At 41.9% G+C, this 16,217-nt stretch overlaps 1 protein-coding gene across 5 annotated transcripts in view; it reads left to right on the forward strand.

The window, feature by feature from the left end:
* The window catches only part of MARCHF1 (membrane associated ring-CH-type finger 1), a 117,933-nt gene that overhangs the window by 58,232 nt on the left and 43,484 nt on the right, over nt 1-16,217 (forward strand). For all 5 annotated transcript variants that reach the window (XM_081209075.1, XM_081209072.1, XM_081209073.1 and 2 more), the window contains one exon: nt 14,123-14,173. In XM_081209075.1, coding sequence (XP_081065201.1) covers nt 14,123-14,173 — 51 coding nt within the window. The remainder of the gene's footprint in view (nt 1-14,122; nt 14,174-16,217) is intronic.

Below are 16,217 nucleotides of genomic sequence, written 5' to 3' on the forward strand. Positions count from 1 at the left end.
GCTGTTGAAGGAAGAGAGGAGGGAAAACCGGAGCAGGTAAAAGCCAACGCCTGGTTGCCACAGTCGGGGCACAGCAGCCAGGCCGAAGAGCAGTGAAAGTGCCCATGCCAGAAGCTCCTCAACCTGCTCTAGTGATTGAAGTGTCGCTAGAGCTGCAAAATGGACACCCCCTAAAGATAAAGGCGCTGTTGGACTCAGGCAGCTCCTGCAATTTTATGAGCAAAGAGCTTGCTGCTGAACACCAGATACAGACGATCCCTTTAAGCAACCCCCTGCAGGTGACCACGATCGATGGCAGGGAGTTGTTGGGAGGAGAAGTCAGCTTGCAGACCGTCCCAATGATAATGAGGGTGGCAAGGCACACAGAACTGATAGCGTTTAATGTGGCCACTTTGGGAGGAGCTCCTATTATTTTGGGGATGAGCTGGCTAGCGCTACATGATCCACTGGTGGGCTGGCATCAGAAAGTGGTTTCCTTTGGTTCAGCACATTGCTTAGAACACTGCCAAGGGGGAGAGGTGGGCACCGGCAGGGTTATTAGAACCACTACCCACACCTGAAAGACCATGGGAAACAGTGGCAATAGATTTCATGACTGATCTGCCAAGGTCCAGAGGGAAAACAGCCATCATGGTTGTGGTAGACCTGTTAACCAAAATGGCCCACTTTATAGCCTGCTCACATGCTGTCACGGCAGAAGAAACCGCTAAATTGTTTGTAGAAAATGTGTTTAGGTTGCATGGCGCCCCCTTGAGGGTGGTTTCAGACCGAGGGAAACAATTTACTTCCAGGTTCTGGAGGAAGCTCATGAGCTTACTGCATGTAGAGGTCAATTTTTCGACTGCCCGGCATCCTGAAACCAACGGGCAGGCGGAAAGAGCCAATGGCATCCTCCAGCAATATTTGAGGTGTTATGTGAATGACAGAGAGAATGATTGGGTGGAGAAGCTGGCGTTGGCAGAATTTGCCTACAACAATGCGGAGAACGTGTCCACGGGGATGAGCCCCTTTTTGGCTAATTACGGGTGCCATCCCTGAGCTTTCCCAGGGGGGGGGGGAAGGGGAGAACTGGAGCGTTCCAGCTGCCGAACAGTTCTTAGAAGAAATGGAAGCGATCCATCGCCAGCTCCAACTTAACTTAGACAGGGCCAAGGAGGAATATAAGAGGCAGGCAGACAAAAACAGAAGAGAAGGTGAAACCATTAGGGTGGGGGACCAGGTGTGGCTGTCAACCCAAGGGTTACCATTCAAAGGGGGTTGTAAGAAGTTAAGACCCAAAAGACTGGGCCCATTTGAAGTCACGCAACAGGTCAACCCAGTGGCTTTCAGACTCCGGTTACCGAACCACATGAAGCTGCACCCAGTTTTCCACAGGTCGTTGCTGTCACCGTATAAAGGGGACAGAGAAGGGAGGGTCACTCGGGGACCAGCAATGGAGGAGAAGGAACACAGCTACCATGTAGCGGAGATTCTCGACTCCAGGTGGAAGGGAGATCAAGTAGAGTATTTGGTAACGTGGGAAGGGGAACCGGAGTCGGAAAACACCTGGGTCATGGCAGAGGATGTCAATGACGAGGTTTTAATAGAAACGTTTCATCAGAGGTTCCCACGTAAACCTCAGCCAGTGGCGAGGTTTCGGAGGGAATACTTTGCCACCACCGACGAAGAAGAAGAGTTGGAGGGGTTCACTGATTCCGAGGAGGAGGAGAATTCAGCGAGCCGGAACGGAGACCGATGGAGGGAAATGTTCGAGACGTCTGAAGATGAAGAGGATTCTTTTCGGGGTTTTACCTCCTCACCGCCCAGAGGAGAGGGAATGGGCGGGGGTGAAGGGGGTCCTGGAGGGGAGGTGGATGTCAGGGAACTGCCATCGGAGGAACAGGTGGGGAGAGGGCTCACGGAGGCTGAGAGGGAATCAGCAGTGAAAGCAGGGACCAGCAGGGGGAGAGATGGGTCTCTGGAGGAAGGTCTCATGAATGCGGAGAGAGACGCAGCAGCTAAGGCAGGAACTAGCAGGGAAGAGGGAGGGCTCAGGGACACGTCCAGCGAGAACAGCGGGGAGGTGTCAGAAGCTCCCATAGGGAGACCCATTCCTCGCCGGAAGCTGTCACGTCGTGAGTCCAGAAGACGTGTTTCCGTTAAGGAGCTTCTATGCTGGAAGCGCTTCCGAAAGCAACCACTGTCGGAATCTGCAAGTGACTAGGGCAGACATGTCTGAGGAGCTCTGTCACACACAGAGGTTTGTGGAGTTGCACAAACTCTGAGGGACCACGATTTTACGCACAAGCAGCTAATCATCCCATCACAGTATCAGTTGTTTATTAGATATCAGTTGTGGAGCACTCCATTTCAGAAGTGTGGTAATGTTTCAATCAAAATCTAGATCCCTCCCCAATGTAGCTGCTATTTAGTATTGCTCAAGGACCACTAACATGCTTAACACAATGTTTATATTGGATCCCAGAGCTCTCTGGCTGTTGCCAAGGACTGAGAATGGAGTTCAGGTTTTACATGCTAAAAAGTGTGTATCATTTATTGCTGTTCATTCTTTCTTAGCTATCAGCTGTGATCTGATTTAGGTAGTACCTAGGCATATAGTGATGCTCAGAAATGAGCTATAACTAGTGCCTAGATAGATGCCTATCATTTAGGGGAATAAGTAAGAATCCTATATAATGTTTGACAGTGCTATAAACACAACAGTAGTTTATTCTCATCCATCATTTTGCAGGTCCTTGGGTATTCTTTTTGTTCCTTTAATATTCAAGCACACAAGATTCTATAGTGCTTAGTGACCTTTATAGAAGTGTAGTTTGTCCTTCAGAACACAGATAATAATTATCCTTGGGAGTCATAGTGCACAGAGTCTGCACTGATCTTGCATAAATCACATCTTTAATTTGCTCCAGTGATGGCAGTCTGAAAAATTATATGCCTATACTACCAGTCAGCATCTGGTCCATTTTCTTTAAAGAGCACTTAGCTGCTCCCCATTTTTTCCTCAAGGCAGTTTCTTGCTCTCTAATCTTTCAGCAAAAGTGTCTAGTAAGTTAGTCATTGGATGGATGCTGCTGCAACTTTTGATGGAAGAGGCAAATAAGACTTCACAGAGGTTTAGTAAAACAATGAGGCATAAAAAGGTAGTGCCTTATGAGCAAGCTTACTCTGAATTAATAACTGTTCATGACTTCTCTGCTAGGGAGAGACCAAAACATCTGAGCTCTAGACTTCATGCCATCACTCTTTGCCTTGGTCTCTCACAATCAATAATTTTGTATTGAACAGTTTATATGAACCTGGGCAGCGATTATTCCAAATTCAGTTTGTATTCTCGTATTATAACTTTTTTATATAGCTTCTTTAGCTGATCAAGTATTCATGGCAATTTATTTTACAATCCATGTATTTTCATATAATTATATCATCAGTTATCTTACATGATAAATGGGCATTATAAGACAGTTTACTTTCCATCTCAAATAACTTAAGAGGTGTGAGTTACCTGTCCGTTTTTTCTATGAGACTGAGTTTCGATGCAGTTTGTGGTGGAAGTCAGTTTTCTTCTGATTGTTGCCCTAAAATGTTTCCAAACCTCACAAAATTTCTTCCTCTTCAGCATTCAAACATTATTAGCTCCTAAAATGTGTAAAGTTTACAATTAGTTCAGTCATTTTGTAGAGCTGGTTTTTTTATTTAAATTGATCTGTGGAGAAAATATATTTTTGTAGATAAAAAAAGTTAAGTAGATTGAGCTGGGTATGTTTAGCCTGGAAAAGAGGAGGCGTATCTTCAAATATCTAAAGGGCTGACACATGGATGGTGGAGCAAGCTTGTTTCCTCTGCTCCAAGGGGTATGGCCCAAACCAGTGACTTCAAGTTACAAGAAAAGAGATTCTGACCAAACATCAGGAAGCACTTTCCAGTGGTAAGAGCTGCTTGACAGTAGAACCAAGTCCACTGGAAGGTGGTGGACTCTCTTTCCTTGGAGGTTTTTAAGCAGAGGTTGGATGGCCATCTGTGGTGGATGCTTTGGTTGAGATTCCCACATTGCAGAGCACTGACCCATTTGATCCTCTGGGTCCCTTCTCACTCTACAATTCTATGATTCTGTGATTCAGTGTTTGGTATTTTATTGCTGGTTTTATATTGCTTTTTTCAATCGGTGCTGTTAGCCTCCTTCACTCGCTTGCTCTTTCCATTGCATATATTCCTGATATGTTTGAGGAAAAGCATCACCAACAAAACATTTTGGAAAAAAATTATAATATAGTTTTAAATAAATGTAAAATATACAGTGAGCACCTGTAAATTGGTAAACATCTCTGGCAACTGTAAACGTATTCACTCAACAGCAAGTTCCAGTCCTCCAAGTCCTTCATCCCCGTCTCCCTCTGTTAGGGCTCCTCTCTACTCTTTCTTACTAACTTTTCTCTCAATGAATTCTTGTTTAGGACCCAAACCAAGAGCTAACCCCACCCCCACTAGGCTCCAGATAAAATGAGCAGTACTATCTTATCCACTCCCCACTTCACCATCAATTATATTACCCATTCTTCCAACCTCACCCCTATAGTATGCAGCAAGGACACTTCTTCCTGATCCTCCTCCACATAAAGGGAATGCTCCAGTCTGTCCAGAGAATGAAAGATCAGGCTAACACCAAAAAAAATAAATAAAAAAAAATACATGTGGCAAAAGATAAAAATCATCTGGAAAAGACACATAAGGTAATTGTTTCCTCAAAGCTTTTATCTGTAAACTCAGAATAAATGGAAGACTGTCATCTAAAGGACAGTGGATTGATGATTTGATCTTAAGCCTCATGTCTCTTTATATTATCATATTCAGATTCAGGCTCCCTAAAATGCAATAAGTCAGCAAAGACAATTTGTGAAACCCATCCTATGACATGTAACTTTTCAACTTTTTTTCTGATACAGGTGAGCTATGCAATTGTTAGATTTTATTTCAATTAGAAAATGTTACATAGGTTTTAATATTGCATTTTGCACAAAACGTGTAGTATAGTAGGTATGCCTTCCTTCTGTTAAAGACACTATTTGCAATTTAGCATTTTCAATTCCTTATTAAACTGAACAATCTGGTTACCATATTCAATTTTCCCCAAGCTGTTTTGTATTCAGTTGTATTCTGTACAAAAATAAGCTTTTAAAATAGATAAGAGGAAAAATATTGTACTTAAGCAGAACTCCCCCAAAGCCTGATTATTAAATCAATCAATCAATAAATGTAAATCATTGCAGAGTTGTAGAGCAGCCACATGTTTCATCACCTGATCTTAACACTTGACTGGGAGCCGCCCAGATTGGCTGGGGGAGCTCAGCCAAATGGGTGGGGTATAAATAATAAATTATTATTATCGGTGACTTTGCCTGCCAAGCTAGTTGGTTTGCACAGCTAAGCCATGATTTCCTGGACTATGTGTTTACTGGCAATAAACCATAATATGTCCTAACCATGGATTGTTTGAACACCCTACTCCATAAATTCATCCAGCTATAAAGACAAGAGGCAAGAGTAGCTGGAAAGCAAAACAAACATTGGGGAGAAATATGACTTGTTTCTCAAGTCATCTGGAGACAACCTGTGTTTAACTTGTGGTTTCTTAAACAACTCGTGTCCTTAGTGTTATGTGCAAACCAGGCCACAGAGTGGCGTCTTCTTTTCTCTGAAGTTGAAGAAATAACAGCTAGGTTTCTCCTCCTCCTGATTGATCTGGTATCGCTGTTGCACAGGCAGAGAGGAGAGAAACCCTCTCATTTTCTCTCTACCCAGGTTATCCTCTGCTACTTCTGATTGAGGGTGGTGAGTATTTTTCAGTACATTTGTGTATAAAGTAGAAAGTTGTCACTATGCCTCCAGTCTATCTATTTCAACTTATTTCTCAATGAATATAGGAAAGCAACTGGTGTTTGATGTGGTGTTACCCTCATTGATGGGTTGTGCTGCAAGGCTCCATAGCAGAGATGGGAAATCTTTTTGGTCTAGTGGGCCTGATCCTTATTGGACCCTGACAACAGCCCTACACTTGGAACTTCCCAAGCCACAAGCATGGGGCTGACAGAATTGCTTTATATAGGGATTAGCTGCATGATTGAATTCCTCACAGAGACCTTGGTCATGTAGCCAATGTAATGGTCATGTAACCTGCCCCACACCCGATGACGCATATTATGTCAGATGTTCGGAAGTTGAGTATGGGGAAAACAGCCTTGTGGGCCAAATTTGGCCCATGGGTCAGAGGTGCCCCATCCCTAACCTTTAGTCCTGTGTGGTCCACACAAAATTGAGGCTGAATGTGTCTGTAACAGTGAGCACCACATTGTGCAACTCTGTCAGGTGATCTATGCCCTAAATGACAAGGTGGTGTTATGTGGTTTTAAGTGGATACAACAAGGATGCCACTAAGATTACCAAAACAATTTTTTTTTTGTTTTGACAATGCTTTGTGGAGTTACTGTGTTAGCATCCGACACTTGATCACTTGATCAAAACCTAGCCCAGACCAGCTCACAAAATCTCCCAAGTCTAAGAAAAGGCTACATACTAGAGTGCACTTGTATTTTGAATCCTACTATGTTCTGGAGATATGGAAAAGAATCGCATAGGCCTTCAACATATTCTCCCTTTCCCCCTTCCCGCAAGCACAAAGGGAAGAGATTTCAAGTTTCTTGTTAGTGAGAAACCACACTTTCCCTTTGCATCTTAGCATGGCAAACTGTGGCCTGGGCAGACACCATTTGCCACATCAGCACACTTCCAATATCCCCATGGTCCACTCTCCTGTCTGAATGGATTATCCCATAGTTCAGTTACAAAAGAGCTAAACAAATCCCATCAGCTAAGGATTTCTACTAGAAAGGATTCTAGTAGAAATTAAGGCTATATTCACTTAACCGGCAAGATGAAGACCATCACAATGTAAGCATCTACTATGAACATACTATCATAATGTCTTAAAAGTTTTATTTCATTGATTTTTTGGGGGTTGCAGACATCTTGTCATTAAGCATAATCTCACAATGAATAGCTAATCATTGCAGCTTTATATTTCTGCATTATGCCAGTTGCACAGGAAGAAGAAAAAGAGGTATAACCTTGGACACAGTAGTTTTTATTGGTAGAGAATATAACCTGTTGTCATGGAGATCAGCATGGAGCTTGCTTATGTGAGATGTTTGCTGCCATAGCTCTGTAAAAGCAGCATCTTAATGGAGAGTGAGGTCAGTGTTTGATCATAATAAATAGCTTTCATAGGCCATAGAGAGGGAGAAGAGGATACTTTTATTTGCATTTACCCTTCAAGCATTCACTTTTCAAATTCCATATACAGTGGAACCTCTTCAGTTTTTGAATGATTTTCAGAAGCTGAATGTGCCACACAGCTTCTGTTTTGAGTTTCCCTATTGTATTGAGGCTTCCGCTTTCAGTTTTCGTTTTTGAACGTTTAGGACAGGAATAGGCAAACTCGGCCCTCCAGATGTCTTGGGACTACAACTCCCACCATCCCTAGCTAACAGGACCAGTGGTCAGGAATGATGGGAGTTGTAGTCACAAAACATCTGGAGGGCTGAGCTTGCCGATGCCTGGTTTAGGAAGTTGAACAATTTTCTGGAATGGATTACATTCGAAAACCAAGGTTCCACTGTAAAATGTACCCTTTCATGAATAATTTTGGCGTCCAGGTATTTCCTTTTTTAAAAAAAGTTGCTGTACCTTTACTGGTCAGCCATTGGATGGATGCTATAGAATATTTAATTTATTATATTTCGATTTCTTAGGAGCTTCCACCAAGGAGCTCTTGGTAGCATTCATTACCTCACTCCTCATTTTATTCCCACAACAATCCTTCAATGTGATGACTGGCCCAAGGTCCCCCAGTGAGTTTCATGGCAAATGAAATTTGTTTTTGGAGCAAAATACAGAATATCCAAATAAATACAGCTGACAGGGCAAGTAAGATCCAGTGTTCTACTGTATTGTATATAAATTTGGCATGCAACAATAACCTGTTTGTGCAGTGGGAAAATAGCTACTGCATCTATTTTAATATATACAATTGGTAGACATAGAGTAGTAATGTGGCTCTCTCTGCAACTTGATAAAATTTAGCAATAGTGCTAAAAGAGCTATTGGGCTACAAAAAAATATTATTGAAGGAAAGTGTTAGGTACAACAAAACCTATTCTTGTAGTTATTTTACACTTTATGCTACATCAACATATAAGGTGCAGAAGTAACAGCCATTTCTTTTCAGCTCTCTGATTTCCAAGACTCTTATTTGCAAATTTGCTTTTTTCTAAAAAGGATTTCATGGAATGAATTGTGACCCCATGGCTTCTGTAAAGCAAATCTGCTCTGCTGTCATCCACTACCCATGTGCTTGGGAGCAAGTCCTACCCAACTCAGTAGGACTCATTTTTGAGTAGTGTGCAGGAATGTACTGTTAGGGCGGTATGAAAAAGATCCACATTTTATGTGCTGTAAATAAAATAAACAAGGTTGTTTTCCAGCTCTGTACTAATTGAGGCACCTCTGTTCTGTGTATTTAATTAATGTACTTTTCTTTCTGAAATGCTTTTGGCTGTTTGTCAAGTACTTGGCTACTCTTTCATCTTGGATGTTAATTGACTGTTGTCTGCCAATTAGCATGGCCTGATGGATTTCCTTGCGAGCTATTCTGGCTCCCAAATAATTCAATTTGTCTTCTAAATTAACGAATCTAAACATTTATATTTTGTAGATAAATCTCTGCTCCACTAAGAACAGAGCTAGGTGAAGTTCTGTCACAACTCCCACCGCACTGCCACCAGATCGTAACGAACGACCCCCATCTCCGACACTATTGTTTATTATTATTATTATTATTATTATTATTATTATTATTATTATTATTATTGAAGTACAATTTAGCTGTTTTGCTTTCTTTACTTCAGGCTGAAAACTTTTACTTATCTATCCAACCCATTTACTCCTGCCACCTTGTATAAATACAAAGTCATACATAAATGCCTTGGTTTACCAATCAGTAGCTGTGCATAAGAGTGGTACAAAGCAGTGGAACGCATCACAAAATATATTTTACTTTAATTAATAATGTAAAAAGATGGTAATACTAATTCATATGTTGAACTTTACTTAGATACTGTTTCTTTAACTAAGAAGGCTTACGCACTATAACATTTAAGAAGACTATTCTAAGGGATTCAATTCCTCACCTATAGGCATTGAGGACTCTACTTGTAGTCTTCACTCAGGTCCACAGCCTCTTCTATCAGGACTTTTGCTGTAATCTTCAGTGCCAGCAAACTCTGCTTTGTTAGGTACTCAGCAATCCTACTGAATTGGTTTTAGAACTTTCTTGAAGGCTACCTCTGGGACACTTACTTTACCCAGAGAAGTCCTAAGCTTCTGTGAGTCATTTCAGTTGCTGGCTTCTGTCAGGCATCTCACACCTCTAAGCTTTTATGTTCTCTGCTTGGTGTCAGGTTCCAGCTCTACTGCTTCTGTCCTTTTCTTTGCTCACTTACTTACTGGGACAGACCCACCAACTGACCTTGACTGTGGCTTGAGATTGCCTCTTTAATTCCCACCACTCATTCCAATTTGGGTTGAATTCCCTTTCCCCATAAGGTTCAATGAGAGGAGACAAAATGTCCATTGATTAGACTAATCAAATCATACCAATTTTCAGTTGCCTGTGGCTGTATGTACTTTTATGTGTGTGGGGTTTTTTTGGGGGGGGGGAGTAGTTTGCAAGATCCTTCTAACCCATGGACCCAGCAAATGTTAAAATATAAGCCAGGCTAGCTTCCTGTATTGAGGGAATCACCTGGGTGATGGGTCATATCCTGCACTACAGGGGGTTGGACTAGATGACCCTTGGTGTTCCTTCCAACACTACAATTCTATGATTCTATAAAGAGAAGAAAGGAAAGGGGACTCTGTGCGAGATGGCAATGTGTAGGGACCCTTCCCTCAACTCAGAGATAGTTAGAAGAGATAGTTAGAAGAAACCTGTGTCTAGAGTTGAAAAGTGCAGGGGTGTGACCTGCAGGTAAATCAGCAAACTGGAGAGAGAATTGGAGCAATGTTTGAGAGCAATGTTTGATTTCTGTTTGAATCCAGCACTGTGGCTATGGGAGAAACAAGACCTTTTTGGGGTGTTGATGCTGCAAACCCCTTTATTGTAGGCTCAGGTTTTATAAATGTCCAAATAAACCACATATCATAAATGGTGTCATTTCCACTATGCCTCATTGCAAAAGGAAACACAAACCTTGGAATCTCACACCTCTCAGAGATTGGGGTGGTGTGCAACAATACTATAATGACAGAGTCTTCCTCCCAGAGCTACAGTTAAAACAGTTACAGGTAGGTAGCCATGTTAGTCTGCCATAGTTGAAACAAAATAAAAAAGTTCCTTCCATTAGCACCTTAGAGACCAACTAAGTTTGTTATTGGTATGAGCTTTCGTGTTGGCCACCTGCTGATCTCCTGTTGATCTCTTGCATATAAAAGTCAAGACAGTTTATATGCTGTGTACCCTTTACATTCAGTTGTGTGAATTCCCTTACACGTTTCTTCAAACCAAAACTTTACTTCAGAAATAGAATTTTTAAAAGCTTTAAATAAGGAAAGAAGAAATGGAACAGACATGTGCCTTTCATTCTTTCTTATATGTTTTGTATACTGCATTTGAAGGTTAAATGTACTTTAATCAGAATGGGAAGAAGGAAGTCTAATCAAAGGGCTTAATTTTGATTGAGATACTGGAAAAAAGGACGATCAAAGATGGTAGTTGTGAGCCTCATTCTATAGATTTTCCTGGTGTAAAAAATTACCTATTCTCCTTTGTGGTTTGGAAAGGTGGTGACAGCATCTCTTTACTTCTGCTTCTTTCATAACTCTAGATTTTTTCTTTTTTAAAAAAAAACCCAATAGAACTTAGTATTGAGTGATGCTTTGTTTTTATATACACTGGCCCTTGTCATAATTTTGTTTTTGTTACATGCATAGCTTTTACACCATCTTTTCATAACAATTGCTCACTTATTTGACATTAACATGCCCACTTCTCTAGAAATTGATATATACTTTCCAAAGAAGTAACCATGTTAATACTAATAGATTACCACTAACTTTCTAAAGCAGAAATAGGAGTTCTAAAACAGAATCATTAAATGTTGAAGAGGACTATAGGCTTCTGTTGGGAGTCAAGGTGGAAAACAGTAAATCTCAAGCAAGCTGTGTGATATATTTGTGCAGCCAGGAAGTCATGGACTGAAAGCCCAGCAAAATCCTTTATGGTTAACATTGCTAGGTGTTTTTTCTCCTTTGTAGGACCTGACTTCTTATATCTGCGTGACATTCATCACATGATGTCATACACATCTTCCAACGCCATGCAGGCCAGAGTGACGTGGTGTAGCAGAAGGCTGCACTGGCCTGTGCAGTGATGGGAGATTCAGCACAGGCCAGTTCAGCCTTTTACTAGGCCATGCAAGTCCCCCCAGTGTCAGGAGATGCTGCAGGGAATGGCTTGGGGTGGTGCGAGGTTGCACCAGCCTGTGCAACATCTCCTGACACCATGTGAGCCAGTGCAGCTTTCAGCTAGGCCTTGCGCCTGGCTGTGCCAGTCTCCATTGATGCTGCACTATGCTCGATTTGGCCTCCCTTGCTCCTTGGATATTTGGGGGGGCTGAGCGCTTTGCTAAGGAATATTGATGGGGCTGACAACATCTCTCCCCCCTAGAGTTGGCGTGCCTGACTCTCATGTGTAGCCTGTAAATTGTGCTTGGAAATGTGTAAATGATTTTAATTATAAAAGCATGCTTTAGCTGATAGGCTACTGTACCGTGTACATGTTGCACAGCAACTAGAACATGTTTGCATGCTGGGGGTGAAAGAAACAACAAACATATACTTTGCTGTTCATACCTTTTGTAAAACTGCAAATGAATACTCAAGCTTCCTTAGGCTTAACCTAGTATTAAATGTTGGTGCACTCTCACATGCTATTAATGATTTCCAGGTGATTTAGGCATGAGCAAAGAAGCAACAGAAGGTGACTGTGACATGCTCAGACAAGTCAAAAACTAGGTTGTTACTTGGATGCATTGATTAATGTTGTAGGAAACTAAAGAAAAATTCCAGAGCTGAATAAGAGATACGTCTGACGGGGAAAATACAGAAATAGTACTGTATTTTATTCTGTTGCCATAGATGTTCGTAACCTAAATGCGCTTGACATATGCCTTAGCAATTAGCAAGTAACATCTGTAAATGCATTAATATTTATGGCAGTATCTTTACATATGCATTGTGAAATGAACATAATTTTGCTCTTTTTTGTGCATAGGTTTTTAGCTTAGCAATTCTAACTGAGGTATTGTGTGGAGACATGGTGAGCCACTGTTTGCAGCTCTATCGCTGCTTGTACCAGTGGTGCAGTTATGTTTTTAAAAGTACACAGAAAAGTCCAGTAAGCACCTCTCCCACCCACTGTGCCCACAACCATTTTTAGATATTCTCCTCTACTTCCCCACACCTTCCCGGCTTTTGTACCTCTGTCCAATTTTCCAAAGAAAAAACTTGTCTGTAGTTGGGTGCACTTGTTTCTCCATATACACAAGGACAAAATTGTAGGTCATCCAACTATGATCTGTCCTACTAAGATGGTTTCCCTCTCAGAACATCACCACCTTCTCTTTTTTTGCTGCTTCTCAGGATGAAAAGAAATAGGGGCTTCATAGTTGAGATATTGCAGGGTGTTGTTGTCTAGAATCCTTACTGGAAACATAACAAATTCAAGCTTTGCTTGATGGTTGGTATCCCTCAAGGACTTAATCATTGGCAAGTTTCTGTAATATATGCCCACTTGTGTTGGCAGTTAAGTACCATTCAACTAGGAGGCATCTTTCTGCTGACCTGGGCATAACTACTGCTTAAGCCAGGGGTCAGCAAACTTACCGCGCCTCGGGCTGGTGTCTCCAGCGCTGATCGCACGGAGGAGCGCATGCCCATGTGCATGCACACACATTATTTCCAGCGCACTTCCGGGGCGGAGGAGCACAGGAAATAGCTTGTGCACGTGTGCACAGGCCTCCTCTGACCCGGATATGCACCGGAAATAACGCTTGCGCATGCAAAAATAATGCTTGCACATGTGCACAAGCTATTTCTGCTGCCTCTCCGACCCACGCAGCACAGCGCTGGTAAGAGCGGGTGGCAGCAGCGGGTGGCGGGGGTCACCGTGGGCCGGATAAACGAGTCCCTTGGGCCTTATCTGGCCCGCAGACATTAGTTTGGGGACCCCTGGCTTAAGCAATACTTTCCTTTGACTCCTTGTGTCTGTGTATGTATATGTATATCATACATAACAATATCTAGCTGAGTTTTAGGGTCAGGCTCCATTCATATGAGTCAAGATAGTTTTATGCCTAGATGTACATGGTTTTCTTTGATTTGTAAATACACTTTAAATATTGCTCTTGGTGGTGTCCACATATAATGCCTGCAGCTGTGCAAAGCAACATTCAGAAGCTACAGAGACCATCAGCTTTCTCTCTTTCCCAGTTTTGACATTTATTAAGTAATTTTAAACAATGGCTAGAAACCAAAAAAAACCACATAATTAGTTCCACATGCCCTAAGGAGCTTCTAACTTCTTTTCTTGGACAACAGATTGTGGGAATTGTAAAAATTATGATTAAAGCATAAAGATCTCCTGTGGAAAGAAGAAATACCGTATTTTTCGCTCTATAACACGCACCCGACCATAACACGCACGTAGTTTTTAGAGGAGGAAAATCCGTAGGCATGCCACCCGTAGGCATTTCCTCCATAACACGCACAGACATTTCCCCTTACTTTCTAGGAGAAAAAAGGGAGTGTTATGGTGCAAAAAATACGGTAACTAAAATTCCTGAGGTCTTGAGCTTGCTTAAAGTAGTTCTTTGGATACCAGCTGGTAATCCTTCAATGACATGAACTTTGTACGTTTTCAGAAGCTGAGAGTTAAAGCAAAATATAATCTTGTGCAAATTTTAATTTTCTGGTTTAGACAGAAGCTAAGAAACCTTTACTATTCTTTTTACAGAATGAGAAATCTCCAGGCCGCTCAACAAGCCGCTCAAGTAACATTTCAAAGGTAAGTTACGAACTACTCTCAGGCAGACCCACTGTGACATATACTGTTTTTGCTGTAATCTGAGGCACACTTACTAGGGAGTGAGTCCCATTGAATACAGTAGAACGTAAACATGAGTAGGATTGGGCTGCATGTTTAAATGGGCTTTGTAATACTCTGAGTATGTTTTCATTTAACACTAAACTGTGGTTTAGCATTACAAGAAAGAGCTGAAGCAAGCCTTGATCGAAGACACCCCTCTATTCCTCTCAACAAGGAGAAAGTCTGGGAGCTTCTCTTTTGCTGTGTTGTCTAAATAGTAAACTGTGGTTAACCTCAACTATGGTTTGTTCGTGAGCTATAAACTATGGTTTGAAATTGAATCGTTTTAGCAAACCATAGTTAAGATTAACCATATTTTGTCTTGGTTCAGATTTCATGAAAAGCTGTGGTTAATTTAAAACAGAAGTGAAAGCTTCCCAATACCTTTTTGTGGCTGCACTGGAGAAGGGAGTATGCATGCCTAAGAATCACTATGGCTTGTTCTCATAGTACTATACCAGCTGCACTGGCTCCCGGTGGAGTACAGGATCAGGTTTAAGGTGCTGGTTTTAACCTTTAAAGCCCTATACGGCCTAGGACCCTCGTACCTACGGGACTGCCTCTCCTGGTATGTCCCACAGAGAAATTTACGGTCTGCAAATAAAAACACCCTAAAGATCCCAGGCCTCAGAGAGGTTAGGCTGGCCTCAACTAGAGCCAGGGCCTTTTCGGCCGCGGCTCCAATCTGGTGGAATGCTCTGTCACAAGAGACTAGGGCCCTGCAGGACCTGACATCCTTCCGCAGGGCCTGCAAGACAGAGCTGTTCCACCAGGCCTTTGGTCAGGGCGCAGCCTGACTCCCTCCTCTGGCAACCTGCACAGAATTTTGCTTAATTGGTTGCCATAAATTTGATTTAATTAATTTTTATAATGCAATATTTTTAGATTGTGTGACTATTTGACTGTTTGATTATTTGATTGTTGTTAGCCACCCTGAGCCCGGCTTCGGCTGGGGAGGGCGGGATATAAATAAAATTTATTATTATTATTATTATTATTATTATTATTATTATTATTATTAAACCAAGGTTTTGCCTTATACTCCTCTCCCCACCCAAGCCCAAGATGTGTCACTCTGGAAACAAGCCACATCTCACTGAAGTCAACAGTATAAAGTCCATTGGCTTCACTAGATCTGAATAGTGTACTCTCAAACCTTCCATTCCTTGTGTGTGTGTGTGTGTGTGTGTGTGTGTGTGTGTGTGTCTAAATTTATTTTGCAGACTCTTGACAAATTGCCTTCCATATATTTTCACATTTCAAAAGCAGGTTGAAGATATAGATATTCAGTCTGCTCCATAATGTTTGTGGTGCCAAGAGCACAGGAGATTATGGAAGGAGATTAATAAGTTTTATAATAATAGTCATTTGGAGCATGAAAATCAGATTAGGTGAAAACTCTGAATAAATGGAGAAAGAAATTGATTTCCTGAGTCTGAATGAGTAAGGAAGAAATAGCTGCATTTTGTGGCCACTAAACATAGTTGACCAAGCTGCTGAGCAAGATACGAGAAGGTGAGCACTACATCAGAGGGTAATATGAACAGTAACTTATTACACCTGAAGGCACGGTAGTTGCTAGGTGTTTGTGAAAGCAGCAGCATTCTAGAGTAAACCTGCCAACCTAGGCAAGCAATTGTAAATCTCTTTTCCCCCACCTGCCAAATTTACTGTTCCTCTTGATATTCATTTATACAGCGGAAAGACACATCAAAGAAGGGCTCAAACAATGTAGTGCTTTCTTTTGAATTACCTGCCAGCGGCAACTTCACACACAAACACACACAAAGGTTTCTGCTGGCAGTATGTGAATCTGCACAAGTGACGGAAGGATGGGAAAGTGTCCACTTCTCCTGGTAATTGGCTGGTGTTTTGTTTATATGGATGGCATTTGTTACAGAAAATCCATGTCCCCCCCCCCCTTCTTTCAGGGGTGGGACATGCATCTCTCTGTCTCGAGGGG

The sequence above is a fragment of the Podarcis bocagei genome, assembly GCF_964188305.1.
Source record: "Podarcis bocagei genome assembly, chromosome: 9".
NCBI classification, from domain to species: domain Eukaryota; kingdom Metazoa; phylum Chordata; class Lepidosauria; order Squamata; family Lacertidae; genus Podarcis; species Podarcis bocagei.